The sequence below is a fragment of the Entelurus aequoreus genome, linkage group LG06 (assembly GCF_033978785.1).
Source record: "Entelurus aequoreus isolate RoL-2023_Sb linkage group LG06, RoL_Eaeq_v1.1, whole genome shotgun sequence".
In the NCBI taxonomy this organism is placed as follows: Eukaryota; Metazoa; Chordata; class Actinopteri; order Syngnathiformes; family Syngnathidae; genus Entelurus; species Entelurus aequoreus.
The window spans coordinates 22,821,253-22,846,566 of record NC_084736.1 but is presented as its reverse complement, the minus strand read 5'-3'; the positions used below and the strand labels follow the sequence as shown (position 1 = coordinate 22,846,566).

General features: G+C 37.2%; 1 protein-coding gene across 2 annotated transcripts in view; it reads left to right on the top strand.

Annotated features, from left to right (window-relative positions):
• The window catches only part of pigq (phosphatidylinositol glycan anchor biosynthesis, class Q), a 41,999-nt gene extending 17,128 nt beyond the window's left edge, over window positions 1–24,871 (top strand). For both annotated transcript variants that reach the window (XM_062050287.1, XM_062050286.1), the window contains exons 5-14: window positions 5,324–5,520; window positions 5,590–5,721; window positions 5,788–5,908; window positions 9,922–10,048; window positions 10,123–10,276; window positions 17,332–17,443; window positions 20,597–20,677; window positions 20,746–20,860; window positions 22,445–22,506; window positions 22,612–24,871. In XM_062050287.1, coding sequence (XP_061906271.1) covers window positions 5,324–5,520; window positions 5,590–5,721; window positions 5,788–5,908; window positions 9,922–10,048; window positions 10,123–10,276; window positions 17,332–17,443; window positions 20,597–20,677; window positions 20,746–20,860; window positions 22,445–22,506; window positions 22,612–22,779 — 1,269 coding nt within the window. In that variant the 3' untranslated portion in view covers window positions 22,780–24,871. The remainder of the gene's footprint in view (window positions 1–5,323; window positions 5,521–5,589; window positions 5,722–5,787; window positions 5,909–9,921; window positions 10,049–10,122; window positions 10,277–17,331; window positions 17,444–20,596; window positions 20,678–20,745; window positions 20,861–22,444; window positions 22,507–22,611) is intronic.
• Window positions 24,872–25,314: the final 443 nt, after the last annotated feature.

Below are 25,314 nucleotides of genomic sequence, written 5' to 3'. Positions count from 1 at the left end.
CCATGTGAGCTTACGATGCTCCAGGTTTTCCCAGCTAGTCCACTGTCCCTGTTTGGACTGTGCCACTGCTGTTGCACATCTGACTGCCTCCTCTTGTTGTCGAACCTGATCAACCACCAGCTTTCTCCTCTGGGCTGATGTTGCTTTGTGCCATGTGGGTCGACTAGCCCCAAGTCCAAACCCACCTCTTCCGTGCTGCACTTGTCCCACTATGTCTCCATGCCTGAGAGCAGATTTGGCTTGTTGTACGGCCTCAGATGGGATCCATTTCCTCCCGGTTGTCAGTCTGGGAGCAACCGCTCGGATCACCTCATCTTGAGACTCAGTCAGTGTCATGCTCAGCCTCACCTTGGTGCATTTAAACTCCTCCGTGAGGCTAAAGATGGGCAGTTCCAGGGCACCATGACCATATAGGCCATATATATATATATACACATATATGCATATACACACATATATATATATATATACATACACACACATTATATATATATATAAATATGTAGATGTATATATGTGTGTATATATATATATATATATATATATATATATATATATATACATACACATGTATACACACACACATATATACACACACATATATATATATATAATTTGTGTATATTTATATATATATATATATATATATATATATATATATATATATATATATATATATGTGTGTGTATATGTATATATGTGTGTATGTATATATATATATATATATATATATATATATATATATATATATATATATATATATATATATATTTATTTATTTTTATTTTTATTTTTTTACATTTTATACATTTTTTTAACCAAAATGTTTTAAAAATCAAATCAAACGAATACAGTATAAGCTGCTTATGTCGACAACCTGTCTGTATGGACCAACTCATCAAGTTTACAGCTGCAGCTATCAATTATTCTAATAGTCTTTTGAATATTTCGTTCTCCAATTTATCCGAATTTTATATATTTTCGATAATAGAAGCAACAAAATGTAAATAAGTGTTTTTATTAATAGAATTAATTGATTTAAATGATTAATTGTGGCAGCTCTAATCCCGTGTTCCTCTACTTTCGAAAATCTGCGCTTTTGTCGACATAACATTTTGAATTTAAGGTCATTTTTGTGACAAAGGTGCCCGTTTATGTCGACATGTGTTTTCTTCATTTCGTCATTATCACTAAGCTTTCTGTTCACTGCAAAGTAAAATTCAAAATAAAAGCATGGCAGTATTAACCTGGATTTACTTATTTTTTACAGTTTGCATGTATCAAGTACCAACTCATATGACTAAAGCGTATGCATGTAAAGTCAGCTAAAGAGGTTAGCATGCTAATGTTAGTTTGCTAAAATGCTAACGTTAACATCCATCCATCCCTTTTCTACCGCTTGTCCCTCTGTTAGAATGCGTCAAGTACCAATTCATATGACTATACAGCATACATATGTAAAATTTGCTAAATAAGTTTGCATGCTAATGTTAGTGTACTAACAGTTAGCATGTTTCAAGGACCAATTCATATGACTCTGAGGTGATCGTCTGCAAAATTGGCAAAAAAAAGTGAGCATGCTTACATTTAGCATGTATCAAGTACTAAGTTGTGAATCTGAGGCGTTCGGCTGCAAAATTGGCTAAAAACTTTAGCATTTTTTAATGCTAACAGTACGAGTTAGGTACCAAGTCATATGACGCGGAGGTGTTCAGCTGCAAAATTGGCTAAAAATGTTGGCATACTAACATTTAGCATATGTTAAGTCAGGGGTCGGGAACGTTTTTGGCTGAGAGAGCCATGAAAGCCAAATATTTTAAAATGTATTTCCGTGAGAGCCGTATAATATTTTTTAACAATGAATTTTTAACAACTTTTAAGTAAGACCAACATTTTTAGAGTATAATAAGTCTCTTATCTTACCATTAATGCGACTTCTGGTGCTGCATGGTTTTGCTGATAGCTTTGTAGTCTGGTTGATACGTGGTTATTTTTAACACTGATTACCAGCGGAATTATTCATTACTTATAGTGTTAAGCAGTGTCAGCTAAGGTTTATCTGAGAGCCAGATGCAGTCATCAAAAGAGCCACATCTTGCTCTAGAGCCATAGGTTCCCTACCCCTGTGTTAAGTACCAAGTTATATGAGATCTGAGCCGTTTGTATGCAAAATTGGATAACAAGTTAGTGTTAGCTAAAGTTAGTATGTGACAATGCCAATGTTGGCATGCTAACAGTTAGCATGTGTCAAGTAGTAAGTCATATAGATCTGAGGTGATAATTGGCTAAAAAGTGAGCATGCTAACATTTAGCATGTGTCGAGTACCAAGATATGAGTCTGAGGCATTTGCATGCTAAATTAGTTTAAAAGGTTAACACACTAATGTTAGCATGCTAACTGTTAGGATGTGTTAAGTACCATGTTAAGAGTCTAAGGCTTTTGGCTGCAAAAGTGGCTAAAAAAGTTAGCATAGTAAAACTAGTTAGCATTGTTGGCATGGTAACAATTAGCATGTGTCGAGCACCAAATAAGTCATATTACTCTGAGGTGTTCGGCTGCAAAATTGGCTAAAAAAGTTATCATGCTAACATTTAGCATGTGTCAAGTACCAAGTTATATGAGTCTAAGCCGTTTGTATACAAATTTGGAAAACAAGTTAGCGTGCTAAAGTTAGTATGTGACAATACCAACTTTGGCGTGCTAACAGTTAGTATGTGTCAAGTACTAAGTCTTATGAATCCAAGGTGATTATCTGCAATATTGGCTAAAAAGTGAGCATGCTAACATTCATGTGTCGAGTACCAAGTACTCGACACACGGGCTGTATATATATATATATACAGTATATATACAGTATATATTCCGAGCGGGATGATGTCATGTTATCGATGTGAAAATGCATTTTTAGACAATTTTGATTGATTGATTGAAACTTTTATTGGTAGATTGCACAGTACAGTACATATTCCGTTCAATTGACCACTAAATGGTAACACCCATATAAGTTTTTCAACTTGTTTAAATCGGGGTCCACGTTAATCAATTCATGGTAACAATATGATTTGCCTGAGCGGCTAGGAGACACCGAGAGTAACAAGCGGTAGGAAATGGATTAAAAAGGACAGATTTTGAAAAATAATAACAAAAAATATATAATTATATATTTTTTTGATTGTTTGTTTTTAACTTGGGACTTCCCGTAGGGCCGTAGTTTGGGGACCCCTGGTTTAAAATGTTAACACACTGTTAGCATGCTAAATGTTAGCATGTGTTAAGCCCCATGTTAAGAGTCTAAGGCTTTTTGGCTGCAAAAGTGTCTGAAAAAGTTAGCATAGTAAAAATGAGTTAGCATTGTTAGCATGCTAACAATTAGCATGTGTCGAGCACCAAATAAGTGATATTACTCTGAGGTGTTCGGCTGCAAAATTGGGTGAAAAAGTTATCATGCAAACATTTAGCATGTGTCAAGTACCAAGTTATATGAGTCTAAGGCAGGGGTGTCAAAGTCAAATGGACGGAGGGCCAAATAAAAAATTTAGCTACAAGCCGAGGGCCGGACTGTTCGAATGTTCATTGAAAAATTTTTAAATGACGCATATAGTCTAGTGAACCTAATTGAACCTACTGAAAACCTAACAAATATATTCCAATATGATCAGATAAATAAAGCAATATTTTCTTATGGCTCTGTCAGTAATCTTTAATTTTCAACAGACACAAAAGACAAATTTCCTTTATATAAAAATCCCCATAACATGAACATTAAATGAAAGAAACCGGTATTCAAGGCACCATCAGTAGCCTATATTTTCTATTTTAGCAAAAGTGGGCTAAATTTACTTCAAAGAAAAAAACAATAATAGCAATTTTCTATCATCCACTCAACTGAAATATTTTTAAAATATAATTAAATTGAAATACAATAAAATAAAGTGCAAAAATCTATAAATCAAAAACAACACTTTGTTTAAGGAGAAGTAACATGCAGTGAAAACAAATATTAAACTTTAACTTTTAAACTTGAATTGAGTAAAAACTCTAAATATGTGATTGCACAGTAATGTTCACATTAAACCCCCCTCCTCCCTCCGTGGGAGGGAGGCGAGTTGGGTGCCCGAAACCCCCCGCTGGTTTCGGCCAGCCCCTTGGCGCGCGTGGCACGGCGGGCTCCGCGACCCGACGGCTGGCCCTCGTGGCTTGACGGCGGGCGCGTCCCGACGGGCCGCGCGTAGGGGTCAAACGCAGAAGTCTCAGGGCCTCGTGGTGAGGGGGTGGCCTGCGGGTTTCGGCCCGCTTGACCCCCCCGCTCCGCTTGGCGCGCGCGGCACATGACGGGTTCCGCCACCGACGCTCGGGCTGCAGCCCGACGGTGGTGCGGGCCCGGCGGTGACGCGCGGTTTGGGGAAACAAAGCAGAAGTCTCAGGGCCTCGGGGCCGGGTTTCGGCCCGCCCCCTTGGCGCGCGTGGCACGGCGGGCTCCGCGACTGACGGCCGGGCTGCAGCCCTTCGGCCGGCAGGCGCGTCCCGGCGGGCCGCTCGCCCCCTTTCGGAACCTTGGACCGGCATCCGCTTGGTGCGTGTAAAAGATCTGCGGTCTGCGGGCCGGTTCTAATAATAAATCAAGATCATCCCAAGGGCCGTAAAAAACCTTCTCGCGGGCCGGATATGGCCCGCGGGCCTTGACTCTGACATATGTGGTCTAAGGCGTTTGGCTGCTAATTTAGATAAAAAGTTAGCATGCTAATGTTAGTAACGTTGCCTGAGGCTGAGCCAATTAGTCGTTAGCGGGGTCCAGCGTACTGGTAAGGAAATGTGAGGAGGTCCACATCCCACCTCCCCGGATTGTAATTAATCAAATGTAAACAATCAAATGTATATACTGTACTTGTTCTTGTGCTTTCTGAGCTCACTATATTCACTGCTCGCTGTACATATCCTACCAAATCAGACCTACACTGTTTCAATGTCCATTTCTCAGATGATATACCTGTAATTGTTGATGACTGAAGTGCTGATATCAACCAAACCTAACCCCCCCGCACCAACCCCCTCCACATGCCACCCCCCGGATTGTAAATAATGTAAATAATTCAATGTATATACTCTGATGATTAACTTGTGGGATGACTGTATTATGCTGATAGTATATGTTTATACCATGAATTGATTAATGTGGACCCCGACTTAAACAAGTTGGAAAACTTATTGGGGTGTTACCATTTAGTGGTCAATTGTACGGAATATGTACTGTACTGTGCAATCTACTAATAAAAGTCTCAATCAATCAATCCACGCTGCATGATGATGGCCGTCCCTCCTCAGGTGTTCCACACGGTGGCCCACAGCCAGCCGCTCTTCTTCCTGGACAAATACGACGACGGGCCCCTGAAGTCCACACACTGGCAGACTCAAGGCCGCGAGGGCAGCATCATCGTGGAGCTGCTCAAGCGGGCGTCGGTGCCGCTCTGCGTGCTCCTCGCCTGGCTCCTGTCCGTGTGGACGTGGACGTGCGACATGCAGTGAGAATCACCATAGGGTGCTCCGCTGAATGTGACGTCGGTTTTAACTCGCACGCTTGTCCCCACCAGCATCTTTCGTCTTTACCCGCTGCGCTTCCTGTCCAGCAAGCTGTCCACCTGCGTCCAGCTGGGCTACAGGAGCCAACACATGAAGACGCTCAGCTCGCCCAAAACAGCCGTGGATCACACACACTTCATGAGGTTTGCTCCTATTCTTTTCCTGCTTGGTATCTTAGCTCACATGCTGATTGTGTGTTTTTTGTGCAGGAAAGCCAACATTTTTGTGTCCTTCCTGGTGGACGTGGCTCTGGGCATGATGCTGGTGTCCTGGCTGTACAGAGACCAGCACATTAGCATGCTGGCCAACACGCTGGTGCCCGCTGCTGATGTAAGGCTAACCATTAAATGCTACTGCAGTGTGTTTTATTTTGTTCTTCTATTCCAGGGGTGTCCAAACGTTTTTCTAGCGAGAGCCACATGAATAAAAATTGAAGGACTTGGGAGCCACTTTGATACATTTTGTACAAAACCCAAAACCAGTGAAGTTGGCACGTACACTACCGTTCAAAAGTTTGGGGTCACCCAAACAATTTTGTGGAATAGCCTTAATTTCTAAGAACAAGAATAGACTGTCGAGTTTCAGATAAAAGTTCTCTTTTTCTGTCCATTTTGAGCGTTTAATTGACCCCACAAATGTGGTGCTCCAGAAACTCAATCTGCTCAAAGGAAGGTCAGTTTTGTAGCTTCTGTAACGAGCTAAACTGTTTTCAGATGTGTGAACATGATTGCACAAGGGTTTTCTAATCATCAATTAGCCTTCTGAGCCAATAAGCAAACACATTGTACCATTAGAACACTGGAGTGATAGTTGTTGGAAATGGGCCTCTATACACCTATGTAGATATTGCACCAAAAACCAGACATTTGCAGCTAGAATAGTCATTTACCACAGTAGCAATGTATAGAGTGTATTTCTTTAAAGTTAAGACTAGTTTAAAGTTATCTTCATTGAAAAGTACAGTGCTTTTCATTCAAAAATAAGGACATTTCAATGTGACCCCAAACTTTTGAACGGTAGTGTATACACAATACAATGAGTTCCAAATCCTTTTCAACTTATATTCAATTAAATAGACTGCAAAGACAAGATATTTAATGTTCGAAATGAGAAACTTTTTTTTGTTGTTGCAAATAATCATTAGCTTAGAATTTAATGGCAGCAACACATTGCAAAAAAGTTGGCACAGGGGCATTTTACCACTGTGTTACATGGCCTTTCCTTTTAACAACACACAGTAAACGTTTGGGAACTGAGGAGACCAACTTTTGATGATTTTCAGGTGGAATTCTTTCCCATTCTTGCTTGATGTACAGCTTAAGTTGTTCAACAGTCCGGGGTCTCTGTTGTGGTATTTTAGGCTTCATATTGCGCCACACATTTTCAATGGGAGACAGGTCTGGGCTACAGGCAGGCCAGTCTAGTACCCGCACTCTTTTACTATGAAGCCACGCTGTTGTAACACGTGCAGAATGAGGCTTGGCATTTTCTTGCTGAAATAAGCAGGGGCGTCCATGAAAAAGGCCTTGCTTGGATGGCAACATACTGAATGTTGCTCCAAAACCTGTATGTACCTTTCAGCATTAATGGTGCCTTCATAGATGTGTAAGTTACCCATGCATTGGGCACTAATACACCCCCATACCATCACAGATGCTGGCTTTTGAACTTTGCGCCTATAACAGTCCGGATGGTTCTTTTCCTCTTTGGTCCGGAGGACACGACGTCCACAGTTTCCAAAAACAATTTGAAATGTGGACTCGTCAGACCATAGCACAGTTTTCCACTTTTCATCAGTCCATCTTAGATGAGCTCGGGCCTGCCGTTTCTGGGTGTTGTTGATGAATGGCTTTCGCTTTGCATAGTAGAGTTTTAACTTGCACTTATAGATGTGGCGACGAACTGTAGTTACTGACAGTGGTTTTCTGAAGTGTTACGTGCAGTGATTTCTCCAGATTCTCTGAACCTTTTGATGATATTACAGACCGTAGATGGTGAAATCTCTAAATTCCTTGCAATAGCTCGTTAAGAAATGTTGTTCTTAAACTGTTGGACAATTTGCTCACTCATTTGTTGACAAAGTGGTGACCCTCGCCCCATCCTTGTTTGTGAATGACTGAGCATTTCATGGAAGCTGCTTTTATACCCATTCATGGCACCCACCTGTTCCCAATTAGCCTGTTCACCTGTGGGATGTTCCAAATAAGTGTTTGATGAGCATTCCTCAACTTTCTCAGTCTTTTTTGCCATTTGCGCAAGCTCTTTTAAAACATGCTGCAGGCATCAAATTCTAAATGAGCTGATATTTGCAAAAAATAACAAAGTTTACCAGTTCGAATGTTAAGTATCTTGTCTTTGCAGTCTATTCAATTAAATTGAAGTTGAAAAAGATTTGCAAGTCACTGTATTCTGTTTTTATTTACCATTTACACAACGTGCCAACTTCACTGGTTTTGGGTTTTGCACATTAAAGATAGTAAAACTAATACAATATAGGTCAATCAAGATATGCTGAACTATCTAAACACAACATTCATATCTCAGCTTTGTGTTATCGCCAACAAAGCACATTCTACATATTTGTGGCCAAAATAAGATTTTTCAAGCATAAAAATGGCTGAATGAGGTACACTTGTAAATACTACAGTAGTATTGACCACTAGACTAGACCACAACAATCAGACCTTGCTGTTCAGTATCTGGGCCACTGATTGGCCCAGTCTTAGACAGCGTTACTAACATTAGCATGCTAACTTTTTAGCCAATTTCGCAGCCAAACGCCTCAGACTCATATAACTGGGTACTTGACACATGCTAAATGTTAGCATCCATCCATCCATTTTCTACCACTTCTCCCTTTCGGGGTTGCGGGTTATGTTAACTTTTTTAGCCGGAAAACTCAGAGTCATATGACTTGATACTTGATACATACTAACTGTTAGCAGGCTAATGTTAGAATGCTAACTTTTTTTTTTTTTTGCCAATTTTGCAGCCGGACACCTCAGAGTCGTATGACTTGATACTTGACACATGCTAACAGTCAGTATGCTAACGTTAGAATGCTAACTTTTTTTTGCCAGTTTTGCTGCCAGACACATGAGAGACATATAACTGGGTACTTGACATATGCTAAACTTATTTAGCCGGATAACTTAAATCATATGACTTGATACTTGATACTTACTAACTGTTATTAGCATGCTAATGTTAGAATGCTAACTTTTTTTTTTTTGTCAATTTTTCAGCCGGACACCTCAGAGTCACATGACTTGATACTTGATACATGCTAACTGTCAGCATGCTAACGTTAGAATGCAAACTTTTTATGCCAGTTTTGCTGCCAGACACATGATAGTCATATAACTGGGTACTTGACATATGTTAACTGTTAGCATGTTAACTTTTTTTAGCCGGATAACTCTGAGTCATATGACTTGATGCTTGATACATACTAACTGTTAGCATGCTAATGTTAGAATGCTAATTCTTTTTTTTTTTTCAGCCAATTTTGCAGGCGGACACCTCAGAGTCACATAACATGATCCTTGATACATGCTAACTGTCAGCATGCTAACGTTAGAATTCTAACCTTTTTTTGCCAGTTTTGCTGCCAAATGCCTCAGACTCATACAAGTGGGTACTTGATACATACTAACTATTAGTATGCTAACGTTAGAATGCTAACTTTTTTTTTAGCCAATTTTGCAGCCGGACACCTCAGAGTCGTACAACTGAGTACTAGACACATGCTAACCGTTAGAATGTAAACTTTTTTTAGCCACTTTTACAGCCAAATGGCTCAGAGTCATATAACTTGATACTTGACACATGCTAACGTTTGCATTCTAGCATGCAAACTTCTTTAACCAGTTTTACAGCCAAATGCCTCAGAGTCATATTACTTGACACATAACCCATGTTAACTGTTAGCAGTGAACATGCAGAGTGGCTCACCGGATAGAGCGGCCCCTCCGAAAATGTGAAGGTTCCTGGTTGTATTCCAGCTTTCGCCATCCTAGTCACTGACGTTGTGCCTTTGGGCAAGACTCTTCACCCACCTTGCTCCCAGTGCCATCCAGACTGGTATAAACCACCTTACCACCAAAATCGACTGTATGGGTTTCTCATTGTAAAGTGCTTTTTTGTAAAGCGCCATAGGAATATCATGCTATTCATTTCATGGCATGTTAACTCCAGCATACTTGTAGCACACATGCTAACTTTTTTAGCCAATTTTACAGTTCTAAATGTTAGCATGCTAATGTTAGCGTTGACGTTCAGCTTGCACATTTTAGCACTTTGCACACCCTTGCTCTATTCAAAGCACTGTGATATTTTTGTAGCATGTTGCTAAGGAGCTGGAGGAGCTGCTGCAATGGCTGATGGGAGCTCCAGCGGGGTTGAAGATGAACCGGGCCCTGGACCAGGTGCTGGGCCGCTTCTTCCTCTATCACATCCACCTGTGGATCAGTAAGTGGACGCACACGCTTTTTTTTGTAGTTATCTTCACGCAGTAAACATGGCGTTTACCACGCCACCTCCAGGTTACATCCACCTGATGTCTCCCTTCATGGAGGCCATCTTGTGGTACGGCGGCCTGTCAGCCTGCCTCGGCCTGACCTTTGCCCTCTCGCTGCTCTCGGACATGGTGGCCCTGCTCACCTTCCACATCTACTGCTTCTACGTCTACGGAGCCAGGTGACATTTTGTTTCTTTTTTTTACCATCATGTCTCTCTGGGACCACTTGACATAATACAGTAATTCCTCCTTTATCGCTAGTAATTAGTTCTGGATCTGACTGTGGTAAATTATTTTAATAATAAAATAATGTTAATAATAGAAAAAGTTGCAAAGTTGACTGTGATAACACAGGAGCTCTCTAAAGCTGGCATTGCTCAAACAAATAATCAAAATCAATGTTGTTATGAACATTATTGACCTATTCAAGGCTACAATTACTTCAATATTCCAATTTGAAATATTTTGGGAGAAAATATTTTATATTTTGTGTTTGCTATATAAAAAAACTTAGTTTTATTTGACAAAAAGGGCATACAATCATAAAAAGGAAGTAAACAACAGGTCTGGCTATAAGAATAACAAATTGCATATTTTTTTTGAAGACCATATGAACCTCTTTGGATTAAAACATTAAAAAAATAAAAACTAGAAATGTTGAAAGTTGGAAAAAAAACTATGCCTTTTAAGACTTATTTTAACACTTTTATGAGTGGGGTCCTTTTGAATCCCCAATAATAATGAAATAAGACTGAATCCCTGCAACCCGACCTCGAAAAAGCAGAATAAGATAGATGGATGGATGCATAAAATCAATGTTGTTATGAATTATTGGCCTATTTAAAGCTCCAATTACTTCACATCGGGACGGCGTGGCAAAGTTGGTAGAGTGGCCGTGCCAGCAATCGGAAGGTTGCTGGTTACTGGGGTTCAATCCCCACCTTCTACCATCCTAGTCACGTCCGTTGTGTCCTTGGGCAAGACACTTCACCCTTGCTCCTGATGGCTGCTGGTTAGCGCCTTGCATGGCAGCTCCCGCCATCAGTGTGTGAATGTGTGTGTGAATGGGTGAATGTGGAAATACTGTCAAAGCGCTTGAGTACCTTGAAGGTAGAAAAGCGCTATACAAGTACAACCCATTTATCATTTATTTATTTAATTTATCAAATATTAAACTTTGAAATATTTTTTAAGGGAAATACTGCATATTTTGTGTGTTTGCCATATAAAAAACAAAGTTTTGTTTGATAAAAAGGGCATAAAACAAACAAAAAAAACATAAGAAATAATAATAACTTCTAATTGACAGATGGATCTGAAATTGATCTAGAGTTTTATGACTTATTTTAACACTGTTATGAGTGGGGTGCTTTTAGATCCCAAATAATTTTTGTAGATTTTTTTAAAACAGTCATTGGTCAAAAAATAATAACGAAATAAAACCGAATCCCAGGAGTTTCTGTACGAAGTAGCTGGGGAGAGGGAAGTCTGGGCCTCTCTGCTTAGGCTGCTGCCCCCGCGACCCAACCTGGAAAAAGTGGAAGAAGATGTATGGGTGGATGGGTGGATAAAATCGATGTTGTTATGAATTATTGACCTATTTAAGGCTCTAATTATTTCACATCAAATATTCCACTTTGAAATATTATTTGGGGAAAATATTGCATACTTTGTTTGCCTTATAAAAAACTGTTTTGTTTGACTAAAAGGGCATAAAACTACAGAGCCCCTAAAGGGACATGGGGAATTATTTTTTTAGACATGTATCTCGTGCGCACGATAAACTTTTTATAAAAAAATTAAAAATAAAATTATATATATATATATATATTTTTTTTTTTTAATAAAAAGTTTCTCGTGGCCACGTGAAAGCATTGGATGCGTGCGCATAGTTTGAGGTGTGTGTTAAAATGGCAGTTTAGGAGTTAATTTGGCTGTATTTCCAACTAGGACTTTCCCCCATGTGTGTTGTGGCAAAATGTGAATGCCTGATTAGTAGGTGTGAGACAAACACTTTATCTTCCTGCTTATTGTATCACTACGTGTTTGACATTATTTAAGACTTTATCATGCCCAGAAAAGGACACTTTTCCTCTTCTGTGGCTGTGGGGGGTGGGCGTGGCTTGCGGACCTGCTGCGAAGCGGGGTGTGCCTGTTGTTGATGTGATAAAACTTCTTTCTTGTTTGGAAGATACACACACAATTGTAACTGTTATTACTTCCTGCACATAATAAATATGTACAATGTGTTTGGATGTATTCATTCATGTAAAATTGTCATTAAATGTAATATTGCCTGACAAAAAGTGATTTGACGTAATATTTTGATATTTACACATCGCATATTTACACACGCGCATCTGACTAGAATACCCTTATGTGCATTACATATATCAACATCAAGTACCTACTGTACTTTTTACTTGTTGAAATACCCTTTTTAGAGCAAATATCTACCCAAATGGCCACTTTGTTGCTGCCAAAAATGTATTTCTAGTAATATTTTGACACATCTTATCCCTGCATATCCTACTACAATACTCTTATTAGCATTACATATACTGTATATAAATCAAGTACCTACTCTACTGTTTACTTGTAGAAATACCCTTTTTGGAGCAAATATCTACCCATATAATTTATATGTGTATATATAATATAATATAATATATATATATATATATATATGATATACATATTATGTATAAGCATGTATATATATATATATATATATATATATGTATATATATATATATATATATATATATATATATATATATATGTATATATATATATACATATATATATATATGTATTATATATTACTGTAACTTGTTCTTAAAAATAGTAGTTCTTTTGTATGTCAAATTTAGTGTTTGTGTATATACATGTATACTGTATATATGTATGTGTGTTTCTTCCTATACAGTATACATGTATATATGTGTGTGTGTGTGCGTGTATGTATATATATATATATATATATATATATATATATATATAAAAATATATATATATATATATATATATATATATATATATATATATATATATTATATATACACATATAAATTATATGGGTAGATATTTGCTCTAAAAAGGGTATTTCAACAAGTAAACAGTACAGTAGGTACTTGATGTTGATATACGTAATGCACATAAGGGTATTCTAGTCAGATGCGCGTGTGTAAATATGCGATGTGTAAATATCAAAATATTACGTCAAATCACTTTTTGTCAGGCAATATTACATTTAATGACAATTTTACATGAATGAATACATCCAAACACGTTGTACATATTTATTATGTGCAGGAAGAAAAAACAGTTAGAATTGTGTGTGTATCTTCCAAACAAGAAATAAGTTTTATCACATCAACAACAGGCACACCCCGCTTCGCAGCAGGTCCGCAAGCCAAGCCCACCCCCCACAGCCACAGAAGATGAAAAGTGTCCTTTTCTGGGCACGATAAAGTCTTAAATAATGTCAAACACGTAGTGATACAATAACCAGGAAGATAAAGTGTTTGTCTCACACCTACTAATCAGGCATTCACATTTTGCCACAACACACATGGGGGAAAGTCCTAGTTGGAAATACAGCCAAATTAACTCCTAAACTGCCATTTTAACACACACCTCAAACCATGCGGACGCATCCAATGCGTTCTCGTGGCCACGAGAAAGTTTCTCTTGGCCACGAGAAAGTTTTTATTAAAAAAAATAAAATAAAAAAAAATAAAATATTATTATTTATTTTATTTTTTTTTTTAATAAAAAGTTTCTCGTGCGCACGAGATACATATCTAGCTCCGTATAATCCGTATCTAGCTCCGTATAAAACAAACAAAAAAAGCATTTAAAAAAATAATAAATCTTATAATCGACGGACGAATCTGAAATTGATCTAGAAATGTTGAAAGTTAAAAAAGAAAGTATGACTTTTATGACTTATTTTAACACTTTTATGAGTGAGGTCCTTTTGGATCCCCAATAATTTTAGTAGGATTTTTTTTCAACTGTCATTGGTCAAACAACAACAATAATAATGAAATAAAACCACATCCCGGGTGAAGCTGAACAAAGTGGCTGGGGAGAGGGAAATCTGGGCTTCTCTGCTTAGGCTGCTGCCCCCGCGACCCGACCGCAGATATCGCAATAAGGTGGATGGATCGATAAAACCAATGTTATGAATTATAGATCTATTTAAGGCTAATTACTTCACATCAAATATTACACTTTGACATATTTTTTAGGGGAAATATTGCATATTTTTTGTTTGCCATATAAAAACAAAGTTTTGTTTGACAAAGAGGGCATAAAACAAACAAAAAAAACATAAAAAATAATAAAAACTTATAATTGACAGATGGATCTGAAATTGATCTAGAAGTGTTAAAAGTTAAAAAAAATAAATAAAAAGGATTCCTTTTATGACTTATTTTAACACTTTTATGAGTGAGGTCCTTTTAGATCCCCAATAATTTTAGTAGGATTTTTTTTTAAACTGTCATTGGTCAAACAATAATAATGAAATAAAACCGAATCCTGGGAGGTGCTGGACAAAGTAGCTGGGGAAAGAGAAGTCTTGGCTTCTCTGCTTAGGCTGCTGCCCGCGCGACCCCACCGCAGACAAGCGGGAAAAGGTGGATGGATCGATGAAACCAATGTTATGAATTATTGACCTATATAACGATAATTACTTCACATCAAATATTCCACTTCGAATTATTTCTGGGGAAAATATTGTATATTTTGTGGGTTTCCCATATAAAAACAAAATTTTATTTGACAAAAATGTATGACTTATTTTTAACCCTTATGAGTGGGACCCTTTTGGATCCCCAAGGATTTTAGTGCGATTAGTCCACTGTGAATTTTTCTGGGGGAAATATTGCATATTTTGTGTTGTTTTACCATTAAAAAAACGTCTTCTTTTTTTTTAACTTAAAAGGCAGAAAACATGGAAAAAAACAACATATTTATATCGACACAGCATATTTAAAGCTGAAAAAAAGGCTAAATTAATTAAAATTATCAATACGACAGTAGTATTGGCCACTAGACGAGACCAAACCAATCAGAGCGCGCCGTTCAATATCGTGTCCACTGATTGGCTCAACCATAGGTGACATAGCTATTAGCTGCGTTACAGTAAATGGCCTGCAGGGGGCAGGCTTCTCTCAACTTCTCATCCATGGCTATTTATACTAGTACATAGTTTAATGATGCCTAGAACGCAAATGAAAAGGGCCAAATCCAGAAAGCCTTCATTTTATTGTATTGTTTTTATTTATACGTTGGTAGTTTAATACATTTTAAATAAATACAAATAAATGAATACAAAATAATGAATTAATTGGTTAAAAGAAGGAAAGAGAGTCTTCATTTTAAAATAGTGTGTTGCCTTCAAAGTGAACCACGTGCCCCTCAGGACCGTCCTTGATTGTAGTCCTGCTCGGTCCTGCTGGTACCATCTGGAATAATGAGTGCTTCCAGTCGAACGTGAGACGTAATGTAGGAGGAGATGGACTGAATAATGCATTCAGACTAAAGATAGCGCCCTGGCCTGTGGTGCATAATGAAATATTAGACACATTCTCACTTTAGTCCATTTGAACACTTGGATTGATGATAAAGGACGCTTTGTCACGTTCATTTCAAGTCGAAATCAACTGAAAACAAGGGCTGTCAAAACAATTTAACTCGACGATTAATCACGAAAAATTATCGCATTAGGGCAGATTAATCGCTCTTTTTATTTTGAGCGTGTCTGCTGCTTTACCTTAACTGTGGATGGTTATCTGAAAGGCGGAGCAGGTTGTTATATGGTCAATAATCAGGTAAATGCAAACTTTTTCCACTGAGTGCCACACTCTGGAAAAATGAAAGCACGCGGCGGCCCTTTTGTTACTTTTCAATCTCAAAACCAATACAATATATTGATTTTTTTTAACCTTCAAGGCCCCTCTCAAGTTTGGTCCCGGGGATCCAGAAGGGTATCAGTCATTAAAATGTGGAAAATAAATTATTTTTTATTATTCAACACTTGAATCTCGAGATCAACTTAAGGTCTATTTGTCGATATAAAGGGAAAATAATGTTTTTTATGCTGTATGCCCTTTTTGTCAAAAAAAACGTTGTTTTTTTATATCGCAAACACACAAAATGTGCAATATTCACCCCCAAACAAAATTCAAAGTGGAATATTTTATGTCAAATAATTGGAGCCTTGAATAGGGCAATAATTCATGACAAGATTGATTCATTATTCATGAATCATTATTGTTTTTGTAAAATAACAAGTCAATAATTGATAACATTGATTTTGATTCATTATTATTTTTTGAGCAATGACATCTTTAAAGAGTGTTTGTGTAATCAAAAACTCCAAAATGACATTATTACAATATGTAGTACAAAAGATGCACATTTTACAGTCATTTATTAATTTATTTATTATTATTTTTTTACAGTCATTTATGACGCTATAACAGGCTAATGTTAGCGTATGCTAGCTAAAACATCAAACAACTTAGCATAACATGTTTTCTCTAGTTGGAAGTGGAATTCTTGTAGGCTAAAATGAGAACATTTCTACTGACACACATATAATAGTTATTTTCTTACTTTGTAAGTAAACATTGAAGAGTTATGAAATCATGTCACTTTTTGCAGCATGTAGTTTGAGTGTGGTCATGTGACAGCCAGGCTCCATTTGATTGGTGAAATGGAGTCATGTGACACAAGTCTCTAACGGGCCATATGAATTTGTCTTTGCATGGAGTAATCCATATATTATTAATGAATAAACGTGTGATAAATGTAGCGATCGAAATGCAACTCAATGTAACAAATTAAAAGCAGTGTTTCTTCTTCAGAAAATACTCAAATAAAACAAAAAGAATGTTGCATTAAAACTAATCTGAGTACAAACTTAAGTAAATGTAGCACGTTACTACCCAGCTCAGTGGATGAAATTCTAACAATAAAATGGTATGTGTGTCAAAATATCGGTGTCTTTTTTTTAAAGTTGATTTAAATTATGCATGCAAGTAATGTACTGCAATTAATCGCAATTCATCAAAATACAAAAGTTTAATTGATCTGATGGAAAAATATAATAATTTGACAGCATTACTAAAAGAAACTCTCTTTGAATTTTAGGAGTATTTTTTTGAAAGCTTTGTAGATTTGGGTAAATGTTGAAAAATAAATTGAAATGCGATGACAGAATCTACTGCCTGAAGATCTACGGACTGTCTTCCCTGTGGAGGCTCTTCAGAGGGAAGAAGTGGAACGTCCTGAGGCAGAGGGTAGATTCTTGCTCCTACGACATGGACCAGGTGACGCAAACACACACATAATAAACACTGCGGGTGTCCAAATCCAATATTGATATCGGATATCGGTGATATGTGGTTGCATGTGAAATATGTGATATCATGTGCGATACCAGCAGTCCTGCAGAGTGTTTATTTGTACAAAGATGGACAGTCGGTTACATCTAAATGTAATCCAATAAACACACAATCTCTTGTATTTTACTAAAGTCATTTACAAAATGTAACATGCTAGGCTATAGGCTAGAAGGTGCTAGCAGCTACACAACAGTTAAACACACAATAGCACACAATCTAAACATATGTAATGACCATTGAACAATATTGCAGTGTAAAACAGCACATTTGTCAATACACACAAATATCAAATAATTATAGTTACATATTACTTACACAGGGCAGAATTATTAGAAAGTATCCAGTAACAAACGTGTCCGCATCATTCAGCTTACTGCGTCATGAGCTTAACTTCATGATTTATTGTGGCCACTGGGGCTTAATAATTACAATACTTACAGTATTAATACTTTATAGGGCGCAAGAAAAAAACAACACACCATAAACTATACACTACTGGCATCTACTGTCTTGGACTTGCAACTGTAAATGCAACTTAATGTCATACTTGCGAAGGATAATATGATGATAGTCAAACAAGATGTAACAACTGGAAAGCAGTTATCATAATCAGGTCATTTTAAAATGTTGCAATAAAAATACATGTTATTTCCAAAAACAATCAATATTTATTAACACACACTAAGGCAGTGGTTCTCAAACTTTTTTTGTCATCCCCCACTTTGGACAAGGGGGAGTTTTCAAGCCCCACCTGCCCCCATCGCCTTAACAGAACGCTAATGCCAAGCTTAACATTTTCAAATTTATCGAACATCAAGTAACATCAAGTTTTATACATTCAAACTCAATAACATAAAATAAAATCAAGTTCAATAATAAATAAAATAACTGTGCAGCTGTGGTATAACTTGCATCAAGTTCAATATCAAATAAAATAACTTGCATCAATTCAATAATAAATAAAACAAAAGTGTTATAACTTGCATCAAGTTAATTAATAAATAAAAAAAAGTGTTATAACTTGCATCAAGTTCAATAATAAATCAAAAAAAGTGTTATAACTTGCATCGAGTTCAATAATAAATCAAATAAAAGTGTTATAACTTGCATCAAGTTCTATAACAAATCAAATAACTTGCATCAAGTTCAATAATAAATAAAACAAAAGTGTTATAACTTGCATCAAGTTCAATAATAAATCAAAAAAAGTGTTATAACTTGCATCAAGTTCAATAATAAATCAAATAAAAGTGTTATAACTTGCATCAAGTTCAATAATAAATAAAACAAAAGTGTTATAACTTGCATCAAGTTCAATAATAAATCAAAAAAAGTGTTATAACTTGCATCAAGTTCAATAATAAATCAAATAAAAGTGTTATAACTTGCATCAAGTTCAATAATAAATCAAATAACTTGCATCAAGTTCAATAATAAATGAAAATAAAAGTGCCACTTTGCAATCTTTGCCAAAAAAAGGAGGACAGGGCAAGTGAACATGAGTTTTACAGTACTCCAGCATTAGTGGCTGCAATGAGCCTGTTTTGCACTGCACAGCTTTTCAAATCGGGGTTGCAGGCTTGACACTGCCACTGTTAAAACCTCATTGAATTCGGGGCTGAGCTACCTTGACGCGAGTGTTTCCCGGTGAATGACACATTGTGTCCAATGCGCATTTGGCGCAACCCTCTTTATTAGAGCCTGCAGCCCGTTTCTTGACTTTGCCATGCGCGCCATCAGAGCAAAAGCCCACACAGTTTTCCCATTTAAGGTCGTGTTCTTTGAGGAAACTGTCCATTATCTTGAACAGCTCATCAGCAGTGGCTCTATTTTTTATGTATTTGCAAAACAATAAATCCTCGCACAGTGACTCGCCATTCACAAAGCTTCCGCTTAGCCCCGCCCCCATTAGTTACTGTTGCTGTCTGTCAAACTTTCGCTCCTACCTAGAAATGTAAAGCATACAGGAAAAATAAGTAATTTACATTTATCTATATAGCGGATTTCACAGACAGAATCACAAAGTGATTTCCAGTGTGTATAGAAAATGAAAGCATAGTATAAAAAAAAAATCTAAGAATATAATAATAAAAAAATCAAAAAAATCTAAGTGAAATTTCCTCCCGTTCCTCGCGCCCCACCTGTCATGTCTCTATTCCCCACCAGTGGGGCGCGCCCCACACTTTGAGAAACGCTGCACTAAGGTATTGAAAATGAGTACCGGTATCGATTCCCAGGTAATGGGAATTGGTACCGTATCGGTTCAAACGTGAACGTACCCATCCTTTCTCCAAGGCAGAAGCATATTAGAAAGTATCCAGTAACAAACGTGTCCGCATTCTTCAACTTACTGCGTCGTTGAGCTTAACGTCATGAATTATTGTGACCACTAGGTGTCACCAACAATCCATTACTACCTCAAAAGCATGAATCTGTGGTTGGGTGAGTGTTTTTCATACCAAGTATTGTTCTCTAAATAATTTCACTCGATCAAGCCTTTTTTTTTTTTCAAACATTCCACACGACAAACTATGATTTGTGCTGATATCGCATTGGCTCAAGGCTCCAATATCAAGAAATCAAACAATGTACTAATATAATCCACTTTAATAAACTCTTTAAACTTAAAGTGTTTACAAAGTACAAAGAAGAAGAACCATGATAAACATTCGGATTTTATTTCATCCATCCATTCATTTTCTAGATAATCTTATTTATCTCACCATATGAAATATATCTTACTTCACTAATCATTATTTATTTATTTTTAATGTTATTAGTTATGGAGTGTATTGTGAATAAACTGAGAACAGGAGGTGAACAAAAGTTTTAGCAACTGCTATGTAAAGGAAAAGGGGTAGGATTAGATTAGCTATGCTTCTTCCTACTCCTTTTCGAACATGTTGAATAGAGAAACTGGAAATTGTGATGTTTCATGTTGTATGCATGCATGTTTGAAATAAACACAAACTCAACTCAACATCGGTATTGTATGGGAACTGAAAAGTGGTACGGTGACACCCTAATCAACATTATTATTATCATTATTATTAAGACGTTTCCTGTTTGCCACTGCAGCTGTTCATTGGAACGCTGCTGTTCACCATTCTGCTCTTCCTGCTGCCCACCACCGCGCTCTACTACCTGGTCTTCACTCTGGTAACACACTCATCATGATCCTCTTGGGTACATGTGTGTAATGTTTATAATGCGTGTGTGTCGCACAGTTGCGTCTGGTGATCGTGTTGTTCCAGGGCGTCATCCACCTGAGCGTCGACTTCATCAACTCCTTTCCTCTTTTCGCCATCGGGCTGCGCGTGTGTCGGCCGTACCGACTCGCAGGTACGCTGACGTCCGCACGCTTTTTAAATAGCTTTGTCATCCAGTTGAGAAGTTAGACCAGGGGTGTACAAAGTTTTTTTTCCCACCGAGGGCCGCACACTGAAAATTTAAAGCAAGCAGTGTCCATTCTGATATTTTTCATGTTCAAAACCAATACAATAAATAGGTTTTTTTAGCCTTCAGGTCTCCCCTAGAATTTGGTCCCGGGAGTCATAAAAATTTTAAAATTAAGTCCTATATGATTTTTTATTATTATTATTCAACACTTAAATCTCTAGATCACTTTCAGGTCTTTCTGTCGATATAATGTTTATGTTTTAAGCTCTTTTTGTCAAAGAAAACTTTTTTTAATGGCAAAAACATAAAATATGCAATATTTTCCTTTCAAAAAATGTTAACGTGTAATATTTGATGTGAAGTCATTGGAGCCGTAAATATGGTAAATGGGTTGTACTTGTATAGCGCTTTTCTACCTTTTTAAGGAACTCAAAGCGCTTTGACACTATTTCCACATTCACCCATTCACACACACACACACACATTCACACACTGATGGCGGGAGCTGCCATGCACGGCGCTAACCAGGCCAGCAAGGGTGAAGTGTCTTGCTCAAGGACACAACGGATGTGACTAGGATGGTAGAAGGTGGGGATTGAACCAGTAACCCTCAGATTGCTGGCACGGCCACTCTCCCAACTTCGCCACGCCGTCCGGAAATAGGTCAATAATTCATAACAACAATGATTTTAATTCATTTTTATTTTTTTCGCAATTTGTATTATTGTTTCATGTTTTTAAATTCCCTTTATGTAAATGTAAACTTTGTTTTTTATGGCACACACAAAAAATTAAATTGAATATATTATCCCAAAAACAATTTCAAAGTGGAATATTTGATGTGAAGTAATTGAAGTTTTAAATAGGTCAATAATTCATAACAACATTGATTTTTAATTCATTATTTATTTATTTTTTGCCAAAATTTCACTGAAATTCTTGGTGATCCAAAAGTGATAAAAATAAGTCATACTTCTTTTTTTTTTTTAACTTTCAACCCTTAATTCTCCAGATCAACTTCAGATCTGGCGAGTTTTTATTATTGTTTTGTGTTTATTTTTATTTGTTTTATTCCCTTTATGTCAAAGTAAACTCAGTTTTTTTTTAGGGCAAACACAAAAAATATATTTTAATATATTTTCCCAAAAACTATTTCAAAGTGCAATTTTTGATGTGAAGTAATTGCAGCCTTGAAAAGGTCAATAATTCCTAACAACATTGATTTTGATTCATTATTATTTTTTGAACAATGACAGTTTTAAAGGAAAAACTGTCTGCATGGCAGCTTTGTGTTATTAAAGTCAACATTGCAACTTTTTCTAATTACATCTCACCTGTTTGCTTTTTTATTCCACTTTTCTATTTTTTTTTTAATGTTATTTTTAGAATGTAGCGCTGGCCGTTAAAAAATAGCTGTACACCCCTGAATTAGCATGACGCTGTAATAAAAATAAAGTTAACAAGGGTTGGTTTTCTTTGGAGTATTAATGTCATCTGTTTTTCTGACCGGCGCCACCTACTGGTCAGAGGGTGTTAGGTTCCGAGTGCTGAGTGACGAGCCAGGCACCGCTCTTCACCTTCTGATGGAGGTGAATGTTCACATGTTCTTCTTCTTCTCTCCAGTACACTTCTTTTTTTGACAATGCATTGGATCACCTTCCACGTCTTATTCTTTATGTTCATGAATTCCTCAGATTAATCCTTTGAAGAGCAGCACGGTGGTCCAGACGTACCGCACGCCCACCTACAGCTGCTACCCCAAAGACTCGTGGGCCGCGCTGGTCAAGAAGCTCTTCGTCGGGGAGCTAATTTACCCGTGGACGCACGAGAGCACCCAGGCCGATAAAAGGAAAGCTGACTGAGAGGATGATGCAGGGGCTGGAGGCCGGCGGCCATGCGGGAGAGAAGGAAAGGGAAGAGGTGAATAATTAATGAAATGGAAACAGATGGACGCCTGCAGAGAGGAAATGGAAAAACAAAAGTGAAAGCAGTGTGAGGAACGCCGCAGTCGATGGCGACAAGGGATCAAACGTTTGTGTGACTTCACAAGCGCTCAGTTGTAAGCAAGTATTCACATGCTGCTTCGGTGAAACGAAGACCTTTATTTTGAAATATTTCATGACGCAGACCGTTGTCGTCTTGTGCGTTTGAAGGAAACCTTACAAGTACAGGACCAATCATGAGAGCGGTTTGTTCGCTCCTCACAGAACCAGCATTGCATTCCACTAATGGACCTTGTCTTTCTCCACAGTCAAGTACAACCACACACTGGAATATTTAGTCTTTGAAACGTGACTAAAACCTCTTTTCTAATCATGTGATGTTATTTATCTACATAAATACCACTTATTTTATTGATTATCTTTCAACTTAAGATGTTTTAATTACTTATAAGATTAATTTGCTGTTTATGTAAAGAAATCAGTCATACAAATACTGTTTTATCTCAGATTTTAGGTCAGTTTTAAACAATGAGCTAATGTTAGTCACCTACAAGCTAATTTGTGATTTTTTATATATATATATATATAAGTATGTAGTATTATTAATAAAAGTCTTAACACTAGTTTAGAACAGGGGTGTCCAAACGTTTGCTACTGAGGGCCAAACACTAAAAAAATTAAAGCATGTGGCGGCCATTTTGATATCTTTCATTTTCAAAACCAATACAATATATAGATTTTTTTTGTCCCGGGGACCCAAAAGGGTCTCAGTCAGTCAGTCATCCATCCATCCATTTTTTAACACTTGTCCCTTTCGAGGTCGTGGGGGTCTCAGTCATAAAAATGTTTTAAATAAGATATATAGTATTCTTTTTTTTTTTATTACTCAAGGCTTAAGTCTCTAAATCAATTTTAAATCAATCTGTTGATACAGTTTAAAGTAAGAAAAAAAATGCCCTTTTTGTCAAAGAAGACCGTTTTTTCTGGCAAAAACACAAACTATGCAATATTTCCCCCAAAATTTGTTAAGGTGGAATATTTCATTTGAAGTAATTGGAGCGATGAGGGTGTACCCCGCCTTCCGCCCGATTGTAGCTGAGATAGGCTCCAGCGACCCCGAAGGGAATAAGCGGTAGAAAATGGATGGATGTATGGATGGAGCTAAAATAGGTTAGTAATTCAGAACAACATTGATTTTAATACATGATCTGAGACAGGCTCCAGCACCCCGAAATGGACAAGTGGTAGAAAATGGATGGATAGATTATTTTTTGATCAATGACAGTTTAAAAAAAAAATCCCACTTAAATTGTTGGGGATCTAAAAGGGTGTCACTCATAAAAGTGTTAAAGGATAAGTCATAGATTATTTTTATAACAACATTTAAATCTCTAGATCAATTTCAGATCCATCTGTGGATAAGTTAGTTTTTTATAAGTTTTTCTATGGTTTTGTTTGTTTTATGCCCTTTTTGTCAAAGAAAACCCTGTTTTTTTTCATGGTAATAACACAAAATATGCAAATTTTCACCAGAAAATATTTAAAAGTGGAATATTTGATGTGAAGTAATTGAATAGGTCAATAATTCATAACAATTTAGATTTTGATTCGTTAGGTTTTGAGCACTGACAGTTTAAAAAAATAAAAAAACAGCGTGCATTGCAACTTTTTCTTGTTACATTTCACCTATTTTCTTTTTTTCCAATTTTTTTCCCCCTGTTTTTTATGTGTGGTTTTTTTTGTAACAGTATTTTTATAATGTGCCGCGGGCCGTTGAAAAGTTAGCTGCGGGCCGCAGATGGCCCCCGGGCTGCGCCTTGGACACCTCTGGTTTAAACCAAATGATGACAAGCTTTTTTATGGTAATAATTTATGAGTGTGTGTGTGTCCTTTGTCATGTGCCAGATCATTTGAAGTATTAATATGAACCAGCTGTTAGATTTAAAAATACTCATATTGTTGATTTATGTGATGCTCTCAGGTTGAGCTTTGCCAGGAAATAAAACTCATACATAACATTAATGTCTTCTCGTGTTGTTTATCAGTAATCTTTTTTCACCAGGGTTGCGTGTGGGAAATTGTCCACTTTAAATAATTGGTGTCATTTATGCTTGAGGGAGTGTCATAATCACCCATTGTCACAAAGAAAGCGATGAAACTGTCCTATTTTTAAACACGAAACTGATTAAATGTAGTAATTTGAGTAGTTGTAGTGGCGGTCAATAACTAATTTGTATCAAGAGTGTTAGGGTTGTGTGTCTTTGTTCAGTGCGACAATTGGATCAGCTTTGTTGTTCCTTTCGCCATCTGCGTGTTGTTGACAGCCGTGTTGGAGTGACAACTTGCCTCGACCAATGGCAGCGTCCCTGTTTACGGCGCTGAACGAAGCGACCAATTGGACGACTGAGAGGGCGGGGCTTAGCACTAGGGTGCTGCAGCTGGAGAGGAGGCGGC